Source organism: Ochotona curzoniae, unplaced genomic scaffold (assembly GCF_017591425.1).
Source record: "Ochotona curzoniae isolate NIBS_2020 unplaced genomic scaffold, NIBS_Ocur_1.0 contig_3819, whole genome shotgun sequence".
NCBI lineage: Eukaryota > Metazoa > Chordata > Mammalia > Lagomorpha > Ochotonidae > Ochotona > Ochotona curzoniae.
This window is the reverse complement of record NW_024466004.1, coordinates 39,137,065-39,158,638: the sequence shown is the minus strand read 5'-3', so window position 1 is coordinate 39,158,638 and position 21,574 is coordinate 39,137,065. Positions and strand designations below refer to the sequence as shown.

Below are 21,574 nucleotides of genomic sequence, written 5' to 3'. Positions count from 1 at the left end.
AGCTACTCCCAGTATCAACAGTCTTAACTAATTATCTTTAAAACAATCCTGTTATCAAATAAAGTCAGATTATGAGGTACTAAGACTAAGAACTTCAGCATAGGAATTTTAAGGAGGAAAAATCTAGCTTAAGGCCAACTTTTAATTATGGAATATACCAAGAAAATAAATTCTACTTGCTTATTTTCCATATGGTAACCTTTTTGTATTTATTTACATAGTTTCTCAGTATCATGGAGTGCTTAGAATTTGGTAAATTTATCTAATCAGTGTCTTATTCTGCTGTTTCATTAAATGCTGAGAATTCTCATAAGATATTTTCCAAGCAGTGTAATATTCTAAATGAAGATGAGCATGGCTTAGTTGTAAACACAGTACAAGGAATAATATTGAGGTGTTGGGACAATTTTATAAAATATTACCCAAATATGGCATGATGAGTAATACACAAGCTGGCTACAAAATATGTTCCTGGATAATTTGATATGGTAATTGACAATTATTTGATAATATGGTATCCCTGTAATTCTGTACTATACTAGTGACAACTTCTAGTCGACTGGAGAGAGGGCTGGTGGTTATTTCTATATAACTAGTTATTAATGTTATACTGAATTCTAACTTTAGGCATCTGATTAAAATGACCACTTTTAGACCCTTTTTCCTTTGCTTACAAAATAGTCCTGCTATCTAGTTACCTAAATAATTCCTTATGTCTTTTCATTTTTCTGATATTTCACAAGATACTTCATACACCAGTAGTCAGTAGAGATATTACAATTTCTTAAGTCACTTTTCACCCAGGGCAGAGGCAGAACAGTTTCATTCTATATTGAAGCTCTCATGTTGCAGAAGCAATGCTGGCTTAGCCCAAATTAGTAACTGTGTATGAATACAACCAAGGCTCTATACTTTCGATACGATTAATGCTGTTTTCTCTCGCAGTCCTAAATAGGTTTCATATTCTTGTTATTTCCTAGCCCATCTTTTTTTTTTTTTTTCACTCTAGATGTCCAAATTAATCTGTCCTGTATTTGGTTGGCTTCGTTTTTACTTTCTGGTTGTTAAATCCTGAGTCTTACGGGGTCCTTCCGTCCTTTCCCTTGCTTTCCACAGAGGTTTTCTTCCTTCTCATCTACTCTGGAAGAACCTTTTCTTTCCCTTCTTATGCTAAGTTCCTTTTACACTCAAGCAATAACAGGGGGATTTAAATTCCAACCCGGAACTCGGAATCACACGCTTGGCACGACGGGAGTTGTAGTTTCCAGGACTTGTCCCTAACTACCTCTCGCGCCGATTCCTCCCATCACCTAAAAACTACAACTCCCGGAATGCGACTTGAGGCGGATCCGCCCCTTTGCGCACGCGCTCCGAGGCCGCAGGATTTGAATCGGCGGCGTTGTTATTGACGCCATATTGGGGCCGGCGGCGGGTGGAAGAGTCGTCCGGGAGAGGGGGAAGCAGTTGGATGTGTTCTCTGGAGCTCTGCTTGCCGCAGCCACCTCGCCATCCGTAGGCCAGCGACCGCTGCTCGCGAGCGGCCGGCTGGGATCCGGCCTGTTAAGATCTGCGTCTCAGCCTCCGAGCCGTCACTTCGAAGGGAGCAAGCAGGTCTCGGCGCAGGAGCGAACTCCGGCGCGGCGCAGAGCTTGACTAGACGGCGGGGGCGGCCGGAGCCTGTCCCGGGGGAGCCGCGCCTGAGGAGGCGGAAGAGCCCCCCGCTGACGCGGCCGGCGTGCGCTGCCGCCCGCCCCTCCCGGCCTCGCTCGGGTCTGCCCTGGCCGGTGCCCCTGCCGCGGAGGCAGCGGCGGCTGTGCGAGCTCGGCCGGCTGTGCCCGGGCGGCCCTCGGGTCCCCGCTCTCCCCTCGCCCTTCCCCGGCCCTCACCCCTCTCCGACCCCACCCGAGCCCGGCGCCTCGGCTGCCTCCGGCCATGGCGTGCGGAGCCACTCTGAAAAGGACTCTGGATTTCGACCCGCTGCTCAGCCCGGCGTCCCCGAAGAGGAGGCGATGTGCGCCATTATCGGCGCCCACCTCGGCCGCCGCCTCCCCGTCGTCCGCGGCCGCGGCCACCGCCGCCTCCTTCTCGGCCGCGGCCGCCTCGCCGCAGAAGTATCTCCGCATGGAGCCGTCCCCCTTCGGCGACGTCTCCTCCCGCCTCACCACAGGTGGGACCCGGCGCCGCGGGCTCGGGGAGGTGGTGGGCCAGAGCGCGCGGGGTCAAGTGCTCGGGGCTGCCACCCCGCTGGATCACGGGGACACAATGGGAGACGGCCCGAGGTGGCCGCGGGAGGTGTGGTGCGACAGGGCCGGGCCGGCTCGGCATTGTGAGGAAGAGGAAGATCCCTGGGTTTGGGGTGGCATGACTGGAATAGGAGCGTTTCCGTGATCGATAGGACCGCGGCGGAAATGATCAGCCGGGGCGATGTTCTTCAGAAATGGCAGCGAGTAGGGTCACATTTCGCCCCGATCTCACCGCTGTCTGCTTGAATGGATTGGGTTGCAGCCATTAACTCCGTAGGATTAGGTGGTTGGACTTGAGGCGAGGCGACAGCCCCTCCTCCGGTTCAGACATGGCTGATTTTAGTGTCGAGGGGGTGGGGGGTGGGGATGGATGTCACTGGGGCGAGATCTAGGCCTGTCATTAATCACCCACAAGAACGCCACTTGGGCTGAGTCAAGACCTGTTTCCCTAGCACGGTCAACAACAAAGAAAATAGACTTCCCCGAGCAGTGTAAGGTGATCGCACCACATGTCCAGTCCTTGGGAATCTTCAAGTTTTGACGAAAAGCAGATTGTACTGGAAATTGGGGCCGAGTGGTTTCTTTTATTTAGAATGCTTTTTCTGCCCCCAACGAAGTAACGTTGGGAGAAAACCACGTAGACTTCAGAATTAATTAAGAAATCACCCCAAGATTCCAAGGGACTTAACAGACTTTTATTTTTTACTCTTTCTATCTTGAAACGTTTCCTGAAAGTGACTATGGGGAATGCCTTTTGGTTGCTTTGTACCAGCGTGTGTACGCCTTCCCCATCCCCCTTATTTTCTGGACTTTGAAAACCCTGTGTGCCCCTGGCGCAGTCCTGGGATAGGCTTTTGTGGACTTGATGTGTAAATCGGGCTCCTTTGTGTGTAGCTTGCAAAGGTTTTTTTGTGAGAGCTTTGGTGGTATCGCATTAGACAAAGCCTTTTCATAGCTTAATTTAAATGTCTCATTAGCTTAAAAAAAAAGTAAGAAATATGTACTTCTATTTTTGGCAACTTCCATTTGGAATTGACTTTTTTTTTTAAATGTCGCATTCCAAACCATCTTTCCCAATTTCGTGAGACTTAAATACCCATCTACCATTTTTCCCAGTAGTTAACTTGAGAGTAAACTGCTTAAAATTGTAGCCCGTTTTCACTGAGATCTCCCAGTAAAATGAATGACTTTACCTATGCCTGTTTCTGTGATTGATTGGTAGGCTTCACCTACTGAAAACACGAGACTAGTATCTGGAAGGAGCACCTGGTGATTTGCAATTTTAGTGCCTGTTTAGTGAAATAGTATGGAAATTGAAATGGTGTCATGAGATTAGTTCTTAATGGCTTGTTAAGGCCTTTTTCAAAGTATCTTGTAACCAGTATGTTTCATTCAGAGGGAAGTGGATTCGTAGTGTGAAGTTGGGGGGGTTAATGTACATGTGAATGTTAGCATTCTTGGCAGTATGTAAAATGGGGAAGGGTGGCTGTAACATGTCTCCTCATTTTAAAAAGGATTCTTCTGAAAGAATTGTGATCATAGGCAAGCCTGTCATTTCATTGATGTCTGGGTCAATGCAGTTGTCTCCACAGCTCAGATTTTACTTACATCATCTTCTCCTACTAGATCTCAAATTCACATTTTCTGAAATATTTCCTCTGATCGACATGCTTTTTGACTTTGTAGTTTGGTTACATGCTGAAATCAATTCATATCCTAGTTGATTTTTTTAAAATGAAGCTTGTTGAAAGCTAATTAGCTGTTCCAACTAATTCATATTAAAAATTCTACTTGAGAAAACTAGTTAAGATTATTGAAGGTTTGCCTTGTTCAAATGTATATTATGACTGTAATTTTGGAAGGCAGTCTACATGTAGTCTATTTGGCTTTGGGTTTATGGAGGGCACTTTGGGGTCTGTTCCTGTGTGATTTTTTTGGGTGATGTTATTGTCACAGCGGGAGCTCCCGTGATGTGTAAGGTATTGAGGAGCTTCCCAATACTCTGGCTACCAAACTTGGATATTATTTTCCCCCCTAATTTTTAGATTCCCATTTTGACAGGGGTGAGTCTTAAGCTTCACAAGAGTGAATTCTCTTCAGCTGAAGCAAGTAGTTAGGATTGATTGTCCAAATTGAGATTTGGAGAACTTTTTCCTTTCATATCTTAGAGTTCAGATACAATCTATAAATAATTTAGCACTAGAGAACTAAAGTTAATTTTTTTCATCAGAATGTGTATGCAATTTATCTTGAATATTCTCTGGAAAATTTAATATACTAGTTCCTTCTGATAGAGTAGCTGAAGTCATGTTGTGGCTTTATTTAGTTTCAGAAACTTGGACATCTGTTTTAAACCTTAGCTATTTTAGTTTGACTTGGCAACTATTATTTAACTTCATATTTTTCAAACTTGGAACTTAATACTGGGGGAAGGGGACTGGTAAAGCTGAAGGAAGTTAAAGCTTGCTTGCTTAACCTCAAAACTTAAAGCCTTTATTATGCTAATTAGCATTGTGACATTTTAGGATACCCTTTGTCATAGTGTACACCAGCCTGGTTTTTGGGACACCTGAGGTACTAATTCGGATGTTGTGTAGGGTTAGGAGAGGGTCAGCCGACCACTGTGGCTATCCCCTGCTGCAGCCTGGAGCCAAGAATGTGTTCTACGTTTCTGATGGCTGGAAAAGGAAAATTCACAACAGGTGAAAACTTTGTGAAGTTAAAATTGCATTGTACATGAATCAACTTATTGGAACGGAGCTTTTAAAAGGAAACATTGTCCATTGTAGGCTACAAGGACAGAATTTTGTGGTTGTGACAGACTGTCTTGCCCCAAAACTCAATGTTTCAGTCTTACCCTTTGCAAAAAAAACCAAAACCTCACCCATCCAGTTAGGGTGTCAGCAGTGAGGCCCACAGCACCTTTGGATATGGGAAGAAACAGTGGGTCACAAGAGTAGATGATCAGAATTAAGGGGGCAATATTGTAATGGTTAAGAAAAGGCACTCACTGTGGTCAACTAACATGGAAAGTGAATTTCAAAGTATTCTGTTCTTGCTGTGTGGTTTTTGAAACATCTCATTGTATTACCATTTAGCCAAAAGATTGTCAGGACATTCCCAAGAAGTTATTTTAATGAAACCAAAATATTATGCCACATTGTGATCGACTGTCAGTCAAATGCAACACATTGTTTTCATAATAGTGTGTTGAACATATCCTCCTGTTGATGTCAACCTATTTGTGAATTTGTTAGGCAGTTTAATATAGTGTTTATGGCTTGGGACCATTGTTCTAGACAGCCTTAGGAATTAAGTTGGATGAAAAGTTGAATTCTTTTGTAAGAAATCACTGTATTTGTTGGAAACTTGCCATTACAAATAGAAACTACTGCTTGTGACTGGAGAGGGTTTAAAGGAATATAGATTGTTCATTACACATTGCTGCATGCCTGTAGACACAGACACCAGCTGGCTTAAATGAAATATAAATGGTTCTAGGAAAACAAATGAGATGTCTGTTGGAGGAAGCAGCATCTCATTTCAAATGGCATTTATATTAAGTCAGAAGCATTTTTTTTTTAACTATTTTGTGGTTATTTAGACAGCTGTTAAGCTGATTCTACGTTCTTCACTGAATTTGGCAGATAAATGTTTTTAATGGTCTTTGTACTCTGGATTTTAACCTGATATTTAGGACTATGTATGTGGTTGTAGTGATTTCATAGTGCCATGAATTGTGCATTTAAGAATTTTGCAAGCTCATAGCCATTAAAAACAGTGCAGCTGTATTAATTACTGAGTTTTTATTTGTTTTTGGCAATAGAAAAGGGGTAATGAGCACAGAAACAAAACAACTCTAAGTGTGGATGCTGGTAGCCATATGGTTGCTGTGGAAGCATAATATGAAATATAAAGAATAGTAGGTTTCTTTAGTTTTTGACTATCTTTTATAAATTTGAGAAGAATTTAGTTTGAAAGTATCTAGTTTTGAAAGTTTTCTATTTGGAAAAAAAAAGAACCTTGACTAATACGAAATGATAGTATGAATTGAGTTTAGACCTCAGTTGGTTCATGAAACTAGGTAATGTTACTAAACGTGGGCATTTTCAAGTACTTGTAACTCAGATAACTAGAAGTTTATGGTCCCTTTGTGTTAACATTCTGTTACTGTTGTGCATTAAGAATTCACAAGAAAGTGAATTTCTTATCTTTGAGAAAACTACCTACTTCTAAAAGAGAAGAAGGAGAATGAATTCCTTAAATATGACCCAGGCTGCCATCTACAGATGGTAAACGTCTTCATGAAAGAATTTACTTATCTTTTGCTTAATGTTGGGATTCTAGAACTCTGCTTACTTCAGGTGTTTCTCAACTTTCTAAACACATCTGAGAGAGATGATTCATTAGTGGCAGTCTTGGTGTAACAATAATTGTTAACTGGATTGACTTGTACTAATATGCATGGTTTGCCAAAAAAAAAATTATGCAACCAAAAAATTTTTTAGTTGGATTTTTGGACAAACTCTTTGAAGTACCCTCATACAGTTTTAAAATTAGCGCAACATTTTTTACCGTATTTTTAAATGTCTTTATCATGAGGTTTTCAAATGCGGAATTGTAGAATTAACTTTTGGCATTTCCTATAATTCTTAAATGTACTGAAGTTGAAAAAAAATGTGATTCTGTATCAGTTCTTTTAATGCTGTTTTGTAGCAGTATAGTCAAAATAGGTGACATTTCATGGGAAAGGTATCGGACTAAAACAAGTTGTAATAAAAACTACAATGAAGACATCAAATGATGATTTTTGAGGGGGGCACTTGAAGTCTTCTGTAAATGTAGATTGCACTACATCTAGATAGGCTTATTTACAGGTTTTTTTTTTTTTTTGTAATTGTGCTTTTTAATTATTTTCCCTGATTCAGTTTTGTAGGTATTGGGATTACCCCCTCCACCTTCCTCTTCTCCCTATTCTCTCCCACCACTATTTTCCCATGAGTTATTACAATATTACAGTTTACTGTTCAACAGTCACAAGTGCTGACATTCTATTTAAGTATATCACAGCATTGTAGGTATAGGCTATAGTAGCGAGTCTATTATATTGTCAAGGTCTATTTAGCAGTTTTATTGGGAGTAGAGATGCATACTGTAACAGATCTTCACTTCCGGGTATGCTAGTATCCATTATACAGTTGATCTATGAGAAATTATGTATAGATATATTTACCTATATATTTTTTATTTTGCAAGATGTTGCCTTGGAGAGAACACATGATATTGGTCCTTTTGCGATCAGTTTATTTCACTGAGTATAATGGTACCAGTTGGGATTATTTTGTTGCAAATATTAAAATTGCATTTTTTTTAATGGCTGAGTAGTATTCCATGAGTGGATGTACCACAGTTCCTTTTTTTTAAAATTAATTTATTTTTATTACAAAGTCAGATATACAGAGAGGAGGAGAGACAGAGAGGAACATCTTCCATCTGATGATTCACTCCCCAAGTGAGCCGCAATGGCCGATGCTATGCCGATCTCAAGCTAGGAGCCAGGAACTTCTTCTGGGTATCCCACATGGATGCAGGGTCCCAAAGCTTTGGGCCATCCTCGAGTGCTTTCCCAGGACACAAGCAGGGAGCTGGATGGGAAGTGGAGCTGCCGGGATTAGAACCGGTGCCTATGTGGGATCCTGGCACATTCAAGGCGAGGACTTTAGCTGCTAGGCCACACCGCCGGGCCCAGTCCCACAGTTTATTAAACCATTCCTTTTTCAGTGGGTATGTAAGTCATTTCCATTACTTTGGTATTGTGGATTGTGCTGCTAAAATAATATTGGGTTGCATGTTGCTTTCTTATATGTAGATTTCACATCCTTTGAATATATTCTCAGGAGTGGGATAACTGGGTCATATGGCAGATCAGTCTTCAGTTGTCTTAGCACTCTCAATACTGACTAATTTACATTATTAGATTTGCTCTTTGAAGAAATACATTTTTTTTTTTACAGATTTTGCTGGATTTTTAGGAAAAATATCTTGAAATGAAAATCTGATCTTTTATTTCTAAAGGAACTGGGTAATTTGATGATTCTCACGTGGTGAAATGATATTGCAGTTATATTGAGCAACAGATTCTTGGCAAATATTAGACTATGTGTCAGTTTTCCAGTTTTGCTATTTATTTTTAGCTAGTTGGTCAGAATTTTATATTATAACAGATTTTATTATCTTTGTTGTGGTAATGGGCTTTTGTTGTTTGATATTTAACCTTACAGTACCAGAAGTCTTGGGACTTAGCTCCTTTTCTATTTATTTATTCATTTATTTATAAATATTTATTTATTTTTATTGCAAAGTAAGATATACAGAGAGAGGAGGAGAGACAGAGAGGAAGATCTTCCATCTGTTGATTGGCTCCCCAAGCAAGCACAACGGCTGGAGCTGAGCCAGTCCAAAGCTAGGAGCCAGGAGCTCTTCTGGGTCTCCCACGCCAGTATAAGGTCCCAAGGCTTTTGGGCCGTCCTCAACTGCTTTCCCAGGCCACAAGCAGGGAGCTGGATGGGAAGCAGAGTTGCTGGGATTAGAACTGGTGCCCATATGGGATCCTGGTGCTTTCAAGGCAAGGACTTTAGCTGCTAGGCCATGGCGCCGGGCCCAAGCTCCTTTTCTTTTAAAATATTCAGTTAGTTTTAGCTTGCTACATATATATCTCAGGCATGTCATTTTGAGATATCTTAGTGCTTCAGAAAGTTATAATTCTTACATTGAAATGATTTGGGACTTAAATTTCTCTTTTAAAGATTTTTATTTATCTTTGATTGGAAAGGCAGATGGATTTATAGAGAGAAGGAGAGGCAAAGATCTGTTCCCTGGTTCTCTCCCCAGGCGACCACAGTGGCCAGAGTTGAGCAAATCCAACACCAGGAGCTTCTTGTGGGTTTTTCCATAGGAATGCAGAGGCCCAAGGCTCTGGGCTGTCCTTGACTGCTTTCGCAGGCCACAAGCAGGGAGCTGGATGGGAAGTGGAGCTGCCAGTGGTGCCCATATGTGATTCCATTGCTTGCAGGGCAATGATTTAGTACTAGGACACTACGCAGGGATCCATGGATTTGACTTAAATTTCGACTTCTAGGTCTGTTAGTGGATTTAGGTTTTCTTAGCATTAATAAAAATTTGAAATTCCTTTACTCTTATAAGCTCTTATGAATTCAATTTGAATTCCAGTTCCCATGCTTGGTTCAGCATAGAGTGTTTTGAAGGGCTGCAGAACGACACAGTTGATACTTTATTAGCTATCCACATTACACTAAAATACTTGAAACATAATTTTAAGTCTTCATACACGTTTTCCAAATTAACGTTATTTCTGTTTTTGATGGCCTGTTGCATTTGGTTTACTGTTTAGTCACCCTTTTCTATAGCCATTGAAACATTTTATCCTGAAATTGCCTCCATATTTGTATCCTTTTTCCTTTAGATTTTATTTTCTTTTCCATTAATGCTAATTCTTAGAAAACTTCCACAAATCAGCTGGGTGAGGAATGGCAGGAGTCAATTTTTAAACATTACTGTTCTTGAAATTTGCCTTAAGTGATATGACTGGTTTAAAAGTGTAGGAGATTTTAGTTGCTGTAACAGAATGGGAACCTGATGCTGTAATAACCCCACTTTCTATGACCTAAGGTGAATTATAGCATTATCAGGCTGCCATTACATTTACTTGTAACGTGAATGGTAGTGCTGCCTTACCAGTTTAGAATAATTCCTCACTTTTTTTATTAAAGAAAAAAAGATTTATTTATTTTATTTGAAAACTAGAGTTAGAGGAGAGACAAAAAGATCTCCCATCCGCTGGTCCACTCCCCAAACAGCTACAATGGACAGAGCTGAGCTGATCCGAAGCCAGGAGCCAGGACCTTCCTCTGGTCTCCCACATGGGTACAGATTCCCTAGTCTCTGGGATTAGGCCTGCCTGCTGGCCCCAAGGTCACTGAGGGTGAGACCAGCCGGTAGTTCTGGAGACAAGGTGGTGTGAAGAATATCCACTTGATTATGCACAGGTTACAGGTTTTTAAAGGGTCAGGAAGGGGGGAGGGCAGGAGGGAGCCTTCTGCCACACCCTACGTCCACCAAAGATGCTGCAGTTGGCTGTATGACCATCTGTTTCCCTAGATCTTCCTCAGGCCATGGGGAAGGTTAGGCTTAAGCCATGCTCTCCAGGCAGTAGGGCAGTGGCCTAGGGTGATCTCCCTGATCTAGCTTGTTGCTTGTGGCATGGAAAGCAGTAGAGAATGGCCCAAAGCCTTTTAAATCTTTAAAATTAAGGGATTGGGGTGGGAAGCAGCACTGGCAGCCAGTAAGCCACTGCCTGCAATATCAGTATCTTGTATGTACTAGTTGTTTCACTTTTTCTTTTTTTTTTTTTTTTTTTTTAATTGAGAGGCAGATTTTCAGAGAGGAGGAGAGAAAGATCCTCTAACTACTGCTTTACTTGCCAAGTGGCCACAAGGGCCAGAGCTGAGCTCATCTGAAGCTAGGAGCCTCTTCCGAGTCTCACTTGGGTGCAGGGTCCCAAGGCTGGAAAGCAGCAAAAAATGCCCCTTATACTTGGCCCTATGCACCCACAAGGGGGAAGTGGGATGGAGTTCCAGGTTCTCGATTCCATTGAACTTGTTCCATATGGCTTCAGGGGAGTGAACCAGCGGAGGAGACATCTCTCTCCCTCCTCTGTAACTGTATGCCTTTCAAATAAGGAAGTAAATCAGTATATCAATAAGTAAGGTAAGAAAATAAATCTTTATAAAAGTTTTTTTTTTGCATCACAATAAACTCAATCCTTCATTCTACTCCATGAGCTTTTTGGGAGTGTCCTGTGGATTAAGAGCCTGCACTGCAAAGTCAGACTGGTGTTCTGGGTGCGGCTTTGCAGAAGACACTGAAACAGAGCTTCATTTCCCTACAGGATGCACAGTGACTGTAGTATTAACTGCCTCTTGGGTTGTCAGGAGGGATGTAAGAATACATTCTGAGTGCTGGAAACACATGATAGGGCAATCTCAAATGGGTTTTTTTTTTAATATGTCCAGTAATTTGCCTTTCAAATAACTGGCTTTTGTAGCAAGAACAGAATCCATCAAATGGCAGTTTCTTCATTTTCCCAGAATCAACGTCACCAGTATTTATGCTTGTTCTGCTTTCCTTTGGTTATCATTGAAGTTTGAATGCAATGATTAAAGCGCCTTACACAATGCGGGAAGGCTTTGACTTTAAAGAAGTGGGATCTTGATTATTTCTTTTTGTCTCTCTCAACTAGATCTTTCCTCATGGCTTTAAATATTTTCAGGTCTCCATTCAGAGGAAAATAAAACTCTCATTTCCTCAGGTTGTTTTCTAGATGCCAGCATGTAAATCAGATTCCACTCCTAACTCCTAATGTATTTGTGCCTCAGACAGATCTTGTCAAATCACAAGTGATTTCATGGCATTCTCCTTTTCCATGACTTTCTCACAGCATTTGCCCTGCTGACACAAGTGCTTTTTAAAATACTACTCTGTGATCACTTCTCTGCCTTCATGTGACTGTTAAACTTTTGGGATTGCTTAGCTTTAGGTTTAGCTCCTCACCTGTTGGAAGTATTCGTTGCCCAGGCAGTCGGTACAGTGCTCCTCAGTTTCCACTCCAGTGACTTTCTAATTCCTAGTTTTAGTTCAGTGAATCTGAACTTTCAGTTAATTTAAGACTCTAAATTGGAATGTGGGCTGTTTATTGTCAGATCTTTCCAGTAGGCCCTCTCACCACTAGAAGTCAAAACTTTTGTGAAATCTGCTGACATGGCAAATGTATTTTACAAGATACATAGGCCAAACAAAAGCTGTTTGTAGGCTTGTAATTAATTGCCTTTTGATGTGAGCAGTGGTCTTAATTCTAAAGGAGTCATACTAGAAAAGCAAATGCATTTGCTTACTATCACATGATGATGAACAGGAGACATGAAAGAATCTGTGTTCATAGGTTTAAGTGAATCACATGAGTAGGACCGGACCAATTAAGTAAAATTCCAGAATAATTTTCCAGCAAGGAGTGGAGACAACTAAGTGGAAGCTTAAATACTCTATCCATGTTACTGACCAGCAGTATCCCTTCACGAAAGGAACAGAAAAGTAATTTCAACCCCTTCCCACCCAAATCTAAATTTTTAAATATTCCTAGGTGACTTATATGTTCATTGAAAGTGTAGAAGCTGTTGGGCCCAGCATGGTAGCCTAGTGGCTAAAGTCCTCACCTTGCATGCACCTAGATTTCATGGGCATCGGTTTTTATCCCAGCTGCTCCACTTCATTCCATCTCTTTGCTTGTAGCCTGGGAAGTCAGTCAAGGATAGTGCAAAGCTTTAGAACCCGCTGAACCCACATAGGAGACCCAGGCTTCTGGCTTCAAATCAGCTCAGCTCTGGCCCTTGTGGCCACTTGGGGAGTGGCAGCGGATGGAAGATCTTTCTCTGTCTCTTTCTCTAAATCTGACTTTCCAATATTAAAAAAATTTTTTTTTTTAAAATATAGGAGCTCTTGAATTTGACCAACAGGTGTCAGCCACTCTTCATCTGAATTTTTGCAGTGCAGTGCAATGCGCTGTTTCACTTGTATCAGTGTAATCAGAAATTGGATGGTTTAAGTCACCTATGTTTTAAATACTGGCAGCAAGTCCATACTAACAAAAACATATTCAGGCAAAACATGTCCTTGCAGTCATGTTGGAAATTCAGTTTCCATGTATGCTAAAGCACAGGTTTTGTGTGCTTTTTTGTTGTTTTGGTGCCCTCATAAGTTATCATAGGAGGCATACTGTGTTTCAGTCTGATTGTGCTGTGCTATAGTCCTCAAGGAATCAGCCCTTGGTTTTTGCAAACTAGTGTAAGTTTTAAATTTATATCATAATAAAGGGAAAACTGTAACTACTTCAGGGCTAGCTTCTGTCATTTCATTGGTTCTGTGTTAGCAAAGATAGCTAACAAAGATAGTGTCTTGGTCTAGTAAAATCTGGAGGTAGGTAAAGATTACTTTGCTTGCATGGCTGGTTAACTTACAGGAGTTGGACCTCTTGCACTGGAACCAAATGTTCTCTTTAGCAAGCTCATGTGAGGTTTTAGCTTTGGACAGTTTAATTTCCCCTTCCTCTTCTCTATTTACTGCTTTTTTGTTACTCTGTTTTTCCAGCTTGTAAGCTATTTGAGAAGATAATTACAATTTGTGAAGAGCAACAGAACAAAAGCAACAGGGTAAACATACCCCAGATTTGTGGCTTTTTGCATTTTACATCAGTGAGAAATACTGTATAGTTAATTTGTAAAATGTTATATTTAATGCAGGGTTTTAAACAATAATTTATTTTGAATAATTGATCATTGAGTCATACATACAGTTCCAGTGAAATAATAGAATTTGACCATCTGTAGTGATTGTAATTTTTGGTTCTCCTGAAGAAAGATAGAAGAATATCTCACACTCGGAAGTACATGTAATTGTGTACAGCTAGCGTGCACTTTTCAGTTTACAGCGGCTACTATATGGTTCACAAGTCAAGACTTGTGATATTTGGAATAGTTTCACAGTTAACAGTTTATCTTTGGAGCCTAAAAATGCTATTTTTATTTTTTGCCCCTTCATCAACTTTGTATTTTTCCTTAAACACATGTTTTAGTGATAATTTCATGTTTTGTCTTGCTGTAACACCCATTCAATGTTCTTTATTGTCATCAATGCAAGTTTTTTTTGTCCTTTTCCTTTTTTTTTGGATTTGTTTTGTTTGGGGAGGCTGAGTTACAGAGAGGAGAGGGAAAGATCTTCTAGCTGGGTTAATCAGGCGCCAGGAGGCTCCTCTGTCCTGTATCAGTGCAGCGGCCTGGGCTGTCTTGCTGCCATCGCAGGCTGCCAGCAGGGAGGTGGACATGAAGTGATGCCGTAGGGACTCCAGTCAGCACCTGTAAGGGATGTTGAGATTAGCTTGCTACACCACGTGCTGGCCCCTGGGTTTTTTGTTTGTTTCTTGTGCCAATGTTAATTTTTTTGTTTATATTGTTTTCACTCATTTTGCCCATGTTTTTTTTCAGTAACTGCAACAACAAAGCTTTTCCTTTTCACATTTTCCTAACTTGTTTTTAGATATAACTTCACAGAATATGTAATGGCTCCTTCATTTCTCCTACCTGCTAAGAAATATTTTAGTAGCGGTTTTAGTGATATCTACTGAATTTGGGAATGAACATGCATGAGTCACAGAATTTTCTAATAATGATTTTCATTTACCATTTTGTGGAAGACTAATGCAGTTTTTGAGATTTTAAAAGGGAATATGCAGATAGGTTGTCTGTGCATATCTTATTGGTGATCACTGCAAATTTAATCACTGCTTTGTGAGCCAGATAGAAAGGCTGTATAATTAAGATTAGAATTTGTAAATAGTAACACAAGTACAGCTTTGATCTTTTTAAATGGACTATACATTGGTGTTGGCCACACAGTGTTGGATGTTATATGCATTTGGAAAAAAGTGGTAGTTGCTAGCATATCATACTAGTATGATATCCAGCTAAGTACCTTAAGATCAAGTAGACTTAAGGTTTATTAAGCCTGTTATGTATCAAATGCTTTTATCCAGATGGTACAGTAGTAACATAAATTGCCACATATCTAGATTTTTAGCAATGTGAGAATATTGAATTTGGGGAAATTTTTTTAGTTACCAGCCTCAGAGTTGTTTATAACCCTTGTCCTGAAATCAGTTGAGCTTGAGGCTTGCTGTTTGCTACTTGTGCTGTTGAAATCTTGGCCAAGTTAAATTTGGCCATTCACTGCATACCATTGTTGATCACATGTTACCAGTATTAGAACATCTTGAGTTCATAGTACAGCTTAGATGGCATAGTTGCATCATATCAGATGTGAAAAGCAGTTCAGGCAGGTGCATTCAGAATTCTTCAGTTGTTTAACTGACAGTGTCAAGTGCTAACATGTGGGGCAGCTGGAATTCTTTATATAGTATATTGTTGGTGAGAATATAGAATGATGATATCACTCTGAAAAATTTGGCAGTTTCTTACTTGACGTGGATTAGGCAGTCTCGTCCCACTCCCTAGTATTTATCTAAGGGATATGAAATTACCAAAGGCTTGTGTTTGAATATTAGTAATATCCCAAATTAGAAACAGTCCAAATTTCCACTACTGAGAGAATGGATAAATGAAATGTTGGGGTGGGGGTGGGGAGTAGAGAAAAAGGAGAGATGATTGATTCATGGAACATAGTGTGAATCTAAAGAATGTTTTTTGCTGACATAAAGAATTTCAAACATAAAAGTCCATAAATTTATCTGAAATTCTAGAAAAGTCCAGATTACATACAGTACATAGAAAATTTCTTTAACATGATTGTGATGGTTCTGAGACTATGCCTGCATTTGTCATAATTAACTGCATTGCATATTTGATTTTGTCACTTACACATTATATTTTGTATGATAGAAGTTTATAAAACTAAATTTTAAAAGAAGCTTTAGTGACTGTTAATCCTGGTAGATAATACCAGTGATTGAAAGAGCCTTTACGTCATTAAGAATATTGTTAACTGAAAAGAGCTTCATTATTCAAAAATAAAGATACTGTGATTGTCCTGGTTGATACAGGACATTTTAGTTTTATTGGACTCCTGATAAATATTAGAAAGTCCATTTATTTATATCAAGCTTTTATGATAAAAATACTTGATATGTATGCTTAACCTTTCAGTAGACAGCCATTTCTCACACCAGTAACCTATTTTTAAATTGCAGCTATTCAAATAAATGAAAAAGGTTTCAAAATATCTACCCCCATTAAACATGTTAACATTCTGAACAAAGCTGACATTATAGCACCCCTTAAACACAACTATACTGAAAGTCATTCTAGTTTGAAATTTTGTACTTAAAGCAAGTGTTCATGTACGTAAAAGTTTTTTTTTACACAATGAAATTTAAATGGTGTCTTGACTGGATACTATTTTGCAGATTTTTCAGTTAAAATAATGAAGTTGGCAGTATCTAAAATGTTTAAGAGATGGTTTTATGTTCTTTTGGGACTCTTTAGAAGTCCTTAAGTTTTTGTCCTATGGACATTTAGTAAAAAGACTGAAAATTGCACACATACACAAGAAAACCTGTTTTAATTTTACAGTCTTTGCAGCTTTCAGCCTGCAGTTGCATTTTCAGTTTTTTTATATTATTATTTTAAATACTTATTTAACTTGAAAGATTTAGAGGGAGAGTGATTCTTTCCATTCTCTGGTTCATTCCCCATATGCCAGAGCTAGGAGCCAGGAGCTTCTTCTGGGTCTTCTACATGGGTGCAGGGGTCCAAGGCACTGGGCCACCCTTCACTGCTTTCTCCCAGCCAATAGCAGGGAACTGGATTGGAGCAGTAGTGGAACTGCCACAAGTCTTTAATTGGCACCTACAATGGGATGCTGGTGCTGCTGGCAGATGTTTAGCTTGCTGCAACCCTGTTGAAAGAGCTGTACAGTCATGTACTACATTATGTTTTGATCAGTGAGGGGCAAATACAACAGTAGACTGGTAAGATCACAGTGCTTTGGGACATCTGAGCCATCTTGGTGTGTGTCAGCACACTCTGATGGTTGCACAACAAAGTCAGCAAATGGCACATCATATCACAGTATGGCCTTTAGTCAGCATGTGACTATACTTAGTTGCTACTTTTTCTTAATGGTTAGGTTTTGAGAGGACCTGCTCTGTGCCAGTTTAAATGAGGGCTTCCCCAAAAGCAAGGATTCAGAGTGCCTTGCTATTAGTGTTGTGATATTCGTGGGTTCTATCGAACTTAATATTAATGGTTGTGGCCACTTAGTACATAATGTGCTTTTATTTTTTTAACCTACCAACTTTTTTGTCCTTTTAATCTGTATTTCTTGCCCTTGAGTGAAGAACTTTAAAATTAGTTTTTACTAATTAGTGCTGAGCAAAAATGAAGCTGAATAGCTGAATTCAGATGGTGTATATATGCTGTTCTGGTTGAATGGTGCTCCTGTTTGTACTAAGAATCTTTCTAGAATATTGGTTTTCTGAATGTTGCTTGAAGAGAATTTAAGGGAAAATGGCTCTACAAAATAACTTCTGGAAAATCGGTTTCTTTCTTAACTTGAAGGTTTTTTTCTTGTCAAACTTTTTTCTTTTAGAACAAATCTTGTACAACATAAAACAAGAGTATAAACGCATGCAAAAGAGAAGACATTTAGAAACAAACTTCCAACAGACAGATCCGTGTTGTAGTTCTGATGCACAGTCACATGCGTTTCTCCTCAGTGGACCAGCTTCACCAGGTAAGGGTAATCTATGGGAAATGATAAGGTGCTTTTACAGGAAAAGCATAGTCAAATGGCATTCCTATTTTTCTCAATAAAAATTCATAAGAAGTGTTATCTTAAAAATATGGTACATCTAGATTTCTAGTGACCAAAGAAACACTTGTCGGATTACTATGACCTGATTTTTAAAATGAATTTCCCATAATTACTGATGTTGGGGTTTTTTGGATAGTGTGTCTTAGCTACATCTTGTCGGAGGTAAAGTTTGCAAGTTGATTTTCTTAAAGGTAGAAAAAACAGGCTGTTTTAAATGGAGGGAAAGCTGAAGTTTCTTGCCAAAAAAGCTATCAAAGGCAGTTCTTAATTTTAGTTCTTAAAGTATTTTTTCTTAAAATAGATGTTTCTTTCCTTTATTTTTCATTGCTATATTTCCAGAATCACAAATGGATAGAATTATTTTAACATATTTTAAGACTCTAATCTGGTACTTAAAACTGATAAATGCTTTTATAATAATCAATATTGAAAAGAGGTCTAAGTGAAACCTCTTGAGTTATAAGATGTCCTTGTGCCTGAACTTTTTGTTTGTTACTTATAGGGACATCATCCGCAACATCCTCACCATTAAAAAAAGAACAGCCCTTATTTACCCTACGGCAGGTTGGAATGATCTGTGAACGTTTGTTGAAAGAACGTGAAGAGAAAGTGCGAGAAGAGTATGAAGAAATATTGAACACAAAACTTGCAGGTATGAAATGAGGTTAATATTCTCTGTAAACTGGCGCCCATATGGGATCCTGGCGCGTTCATAGGCGAGGACTTTACCGCTAGACCATGCTGCCGGGCCTTTATTTTATTTACTTCAAAGTGAGAGAGACCTCCCATCCATCCTAAGTCCTGTAACAGCTGAGGCTGAACCAGGCTCAGGGCCAGAGCCAGGACTCTGTCTAGGCCTGCCACACGGGTCTCAGGCATCCAGCTGCTTGAGCCTCCCTAGTCTACACTGGCAGGAAGCCTGATGGAGAACAGAGATGGGCCTGGAACACGCGCATTCCAGTGCAGCATGTGTACATTCTGAACGGCAGCTTACCCACTGTACCAAATACATCCTCCAAGCCCTTTACTTTTATTCACTGTGAAATAAGATTGAATCATATATAACTTTAGCTAAGCCTGGGTTTTCTGACTGAAATCTGCACTCTGTTTGATACACAGTTGATACCATGGGTGAAGCCACCTATGCCACTCAGCTTCCCATATGGACACTGGTCCAGACTGCTCTACTTCTGATCCCAGTTCCCTGCTTATGTGCCTGGGAATGCAGCAGATTTTACAAGTGCTGGGACCCCTGCACTCATGTGGGAGACCTGGACAACTTCTTACTTCGGTCTGGTTCAGCCTTGACCAGTATAGCCATTCGGGGAATGTGCCAGTGAATTGAAGATATCTCTTACTCTGGTTTGATTCTCCCCCTTCTCTAATACTGCATTTTCAAAAAAAACAGTTTTCCTTCTTAAAATAAAAATTTATTTATTTTGGAAAGGCAGTTCAGTCCCCAAATGGCTGTAATGGCTTGAAGTCCATCCTATCTCAAGCCAGGATCCAGGGGCTTCTTTCTTTGTCTGCATGTAGGAACAGGGTCCCAAGAACTTGAGCTGCCATTTGTCACTTTCCCAGGCCATAAATTGGGAGATGGATCAAAGTGGAGAAGCCAGCTCACAAAACTGTGCTCATTTGGGATGCTAGTGCTTCATGGTGGAGGGATTAGCTAGTTGAACCATTATGTTGATCCCCAAATAAGCATCTTTTAAACGAATACAGTTGTTTCACTTTATATTAAGTTTTGAGTATTTATCTGGTACTATAAATTAGAGTATTTTCCAGGTTGTATGAATGACATTTCTCTTTATTTATAGAACAATATGATGCATTTGTGAAGTTTACGCATGATCAGATAATGCGACGATATGGAGAACAGCCTGCTAGTTGTAAGTATTTCAATCTTGAAGTTATAAACCAAAAACACAACCTGCTTTTAAGAAGACATTTTTTTCATATTGAAAGTAATTTTAATCGTTCACGTATATGGGGAATAGACAGCATAATTTTGCAAGGCTTATTTGATTAAATTATTTAGCAGCAATATTAGGAGCGACAGTCTGGAATGTTTGGATTTTGCTTTGAAGGTATTCTAATTTTGACTCAATTTTCCTTTTCTTCCCCCTTTAGATGTTTCATGAATGAACATTTTCTGCATTTGTGGGCTGCCTTCTTGTCGAGTTGTTGCAGGAGGTCCCAAATAACACATGCAGCAATGCCAACATCCCCTGTGAATACAGGTTATTTCAAACTTTTGTCGGTGGCAACCACTCTTAGGCAGCAGCAGTTGGTTTTGAAATTTCCCTGATGTCAGTACCACCTGGATGTGGACCTTTGCTACCTGTATTACTACCAGTGGCCTCATTTTGCTGTATCATTACAATTTGGCTTCTTATGTGTTTGAAAAGGATTAAAGCTGGTATTCTAGAACATGCCCTTTGCTGGTTGTGTAAATAAAACTGTAGAATGACACTTCAGATGAAGTTAGTGTGATTTTAATTGTGCACTGCAACCAAGCTGTAACCAGTTATTAATAAATTAGAGTGTAATCCCAGGACAATATTAAGCAAATAGCCTATAGTGCTTCCTTTCAATTAGTGGAGGAAGGGGGCATTTCTGTGTTCCAGGACTTCTTGGGGTTTCAGAATGGATTTATATGATTTTTTTGGGGTAGTTTTATTTATTCTATCGGTCTTTTTAACAAATGTTTATTGCTGCATTCTTCTCACCCCCTTCCCCCCTCCCCCCCAATCATTGTTTTACTGCCCTTGTAGTACTGGAATTTAGTTGAAAGAATAAAACATTTACTTCTATTCTGCTTGTTTTTTAAATGTACAGATGGGTAGTATTCGAATAAACCCAGTGTTTTAAATTTAAGTATTTTCCAGTAATCAATGAAATTAATTTTCCGGTTAAGGTTTATGATTTGTGTGGTGCTTCCAAAAACTAACTTGTGATTCTAAACTTTTATAATTTGCTAAATGGTAGAATGTAGGTATAATAGATTAGTTTTACCAGCTGTAGGATTTTGTACCTTAAAGATTACCTGGAGAAACTAGGCTTTCTAAAAACAAAGATTAATAATATGCCTGAGTCAACAAATTTAACACTTAATGCATTTGTTCTAAAGATCCCTTTCTTACAATGAGATGAGTAAAAAAAAGAAAATGCTTCATGAGTTTTTGAAACCTAATTTCAGTTACTTCTTTAATTTTAAGCCAATCTAAGTGTACTGGGGCATATGCATACATAATTGACCTAACTGAACATGGTAGAGGACTTTTACAAGACAGACCCTCCCTGGGTAATTCATGTGTCCATTAGCATTTAAGAAATACAGAGTGGTTTACTAAAGCCATTTTCAATCTCTATGTTGGTATCCTTACCTAGCCATAATAGGCAGGTTATGTTCAACTTCTTGTTCCACATCTCCACGTGGGTATGTAATAGACATTTCAAAATTGTGTCCCAAACCTAAATTATTATTTTTGTCTCTTAGAAAATTTCCATCCATATGTTTCTGATGAATTAATGAAAGCTCTGTTCTAGGTTTTCAGCCAAAAGTAGTTTTGAACTTCCTTATGGGTTCTTGGTTTCCAGGTAAAGTTGCTGCCAAAATGTCAACATGGGAGGTCTTAGCTTGCCTAGGTTATTTCAGTGGTCTCTTAATTGGATTTTACTTTGCCCCAGTTGGATCTCTTCATTCATTCATCCCATTGTCTTCTCACAACAGCTGAAACCTTTAAAGGACCAAGTCAGAGCTTACAGTGGTCTTTTTGTACCACACCCGCGTTACCATTCTGTTTGTTGCTCATTCTACCTTACCCACAATGGCCACCTTTGCCACTTTTGCATTAGGACCTGTTACTGCT

The 21,574-nt window shown here is 39.6% G+C and overlaps 1 protein-coding gene across 1 annotated transcript; it reads left to right on the top strand.

Annotated features, from left to right (window-relative positions):
• The first annotated feature begins 1,727 nt into the window (after window positions 1-1,727).
• Window positions 1,728-20,515, top strand: AKIRIN2 (akirin 2). The gene is made up of 5 exons (XM_040983754.1): window positions 1,728-2,167; window positions 17,475-17,618; window positions 18,202-18,351; window positions 19,520-19,591; window positions 19,833-20,515. Exons 1-5 carry the CDS (start codon window positions 1,933-1,935, stop codon window positions 19,841-19,843), a joined length of 612 nt encoding a protein of 203 aa, XP_040839688.1. The 5' UTR covers window positions 1,728-1,932; the 3' UTR covers window positions 19,844-20,515.
• Window positions 20,516-21,574: the final 1,059 nt, after the last annotated feature.

Bases quoted from the DNA above. Each gene is read 5' to 3' on its own strand.
- AKIRIN2 (XM_040983754.1), top strand. From the start codon at position 1,933: ATGGCGTGCGGAGCCACTCTGAAAAGGACTCTGGATTTCGACCCGCTG. The intron at 2,168-17,474 runs GTGGGACCCGGC...TTTTTCTTTTAG, and splicing joins CTCCTCCCGCCTCACCACAG to AACAAATCTTGTACAACATA. The intron at 18,352-19,519 runs GTATGAAATGAG...CTTTATTTATAG, and splicing joins ATTGAACACAAAACTTGCAG to AACAATATGATGCATTTGTG.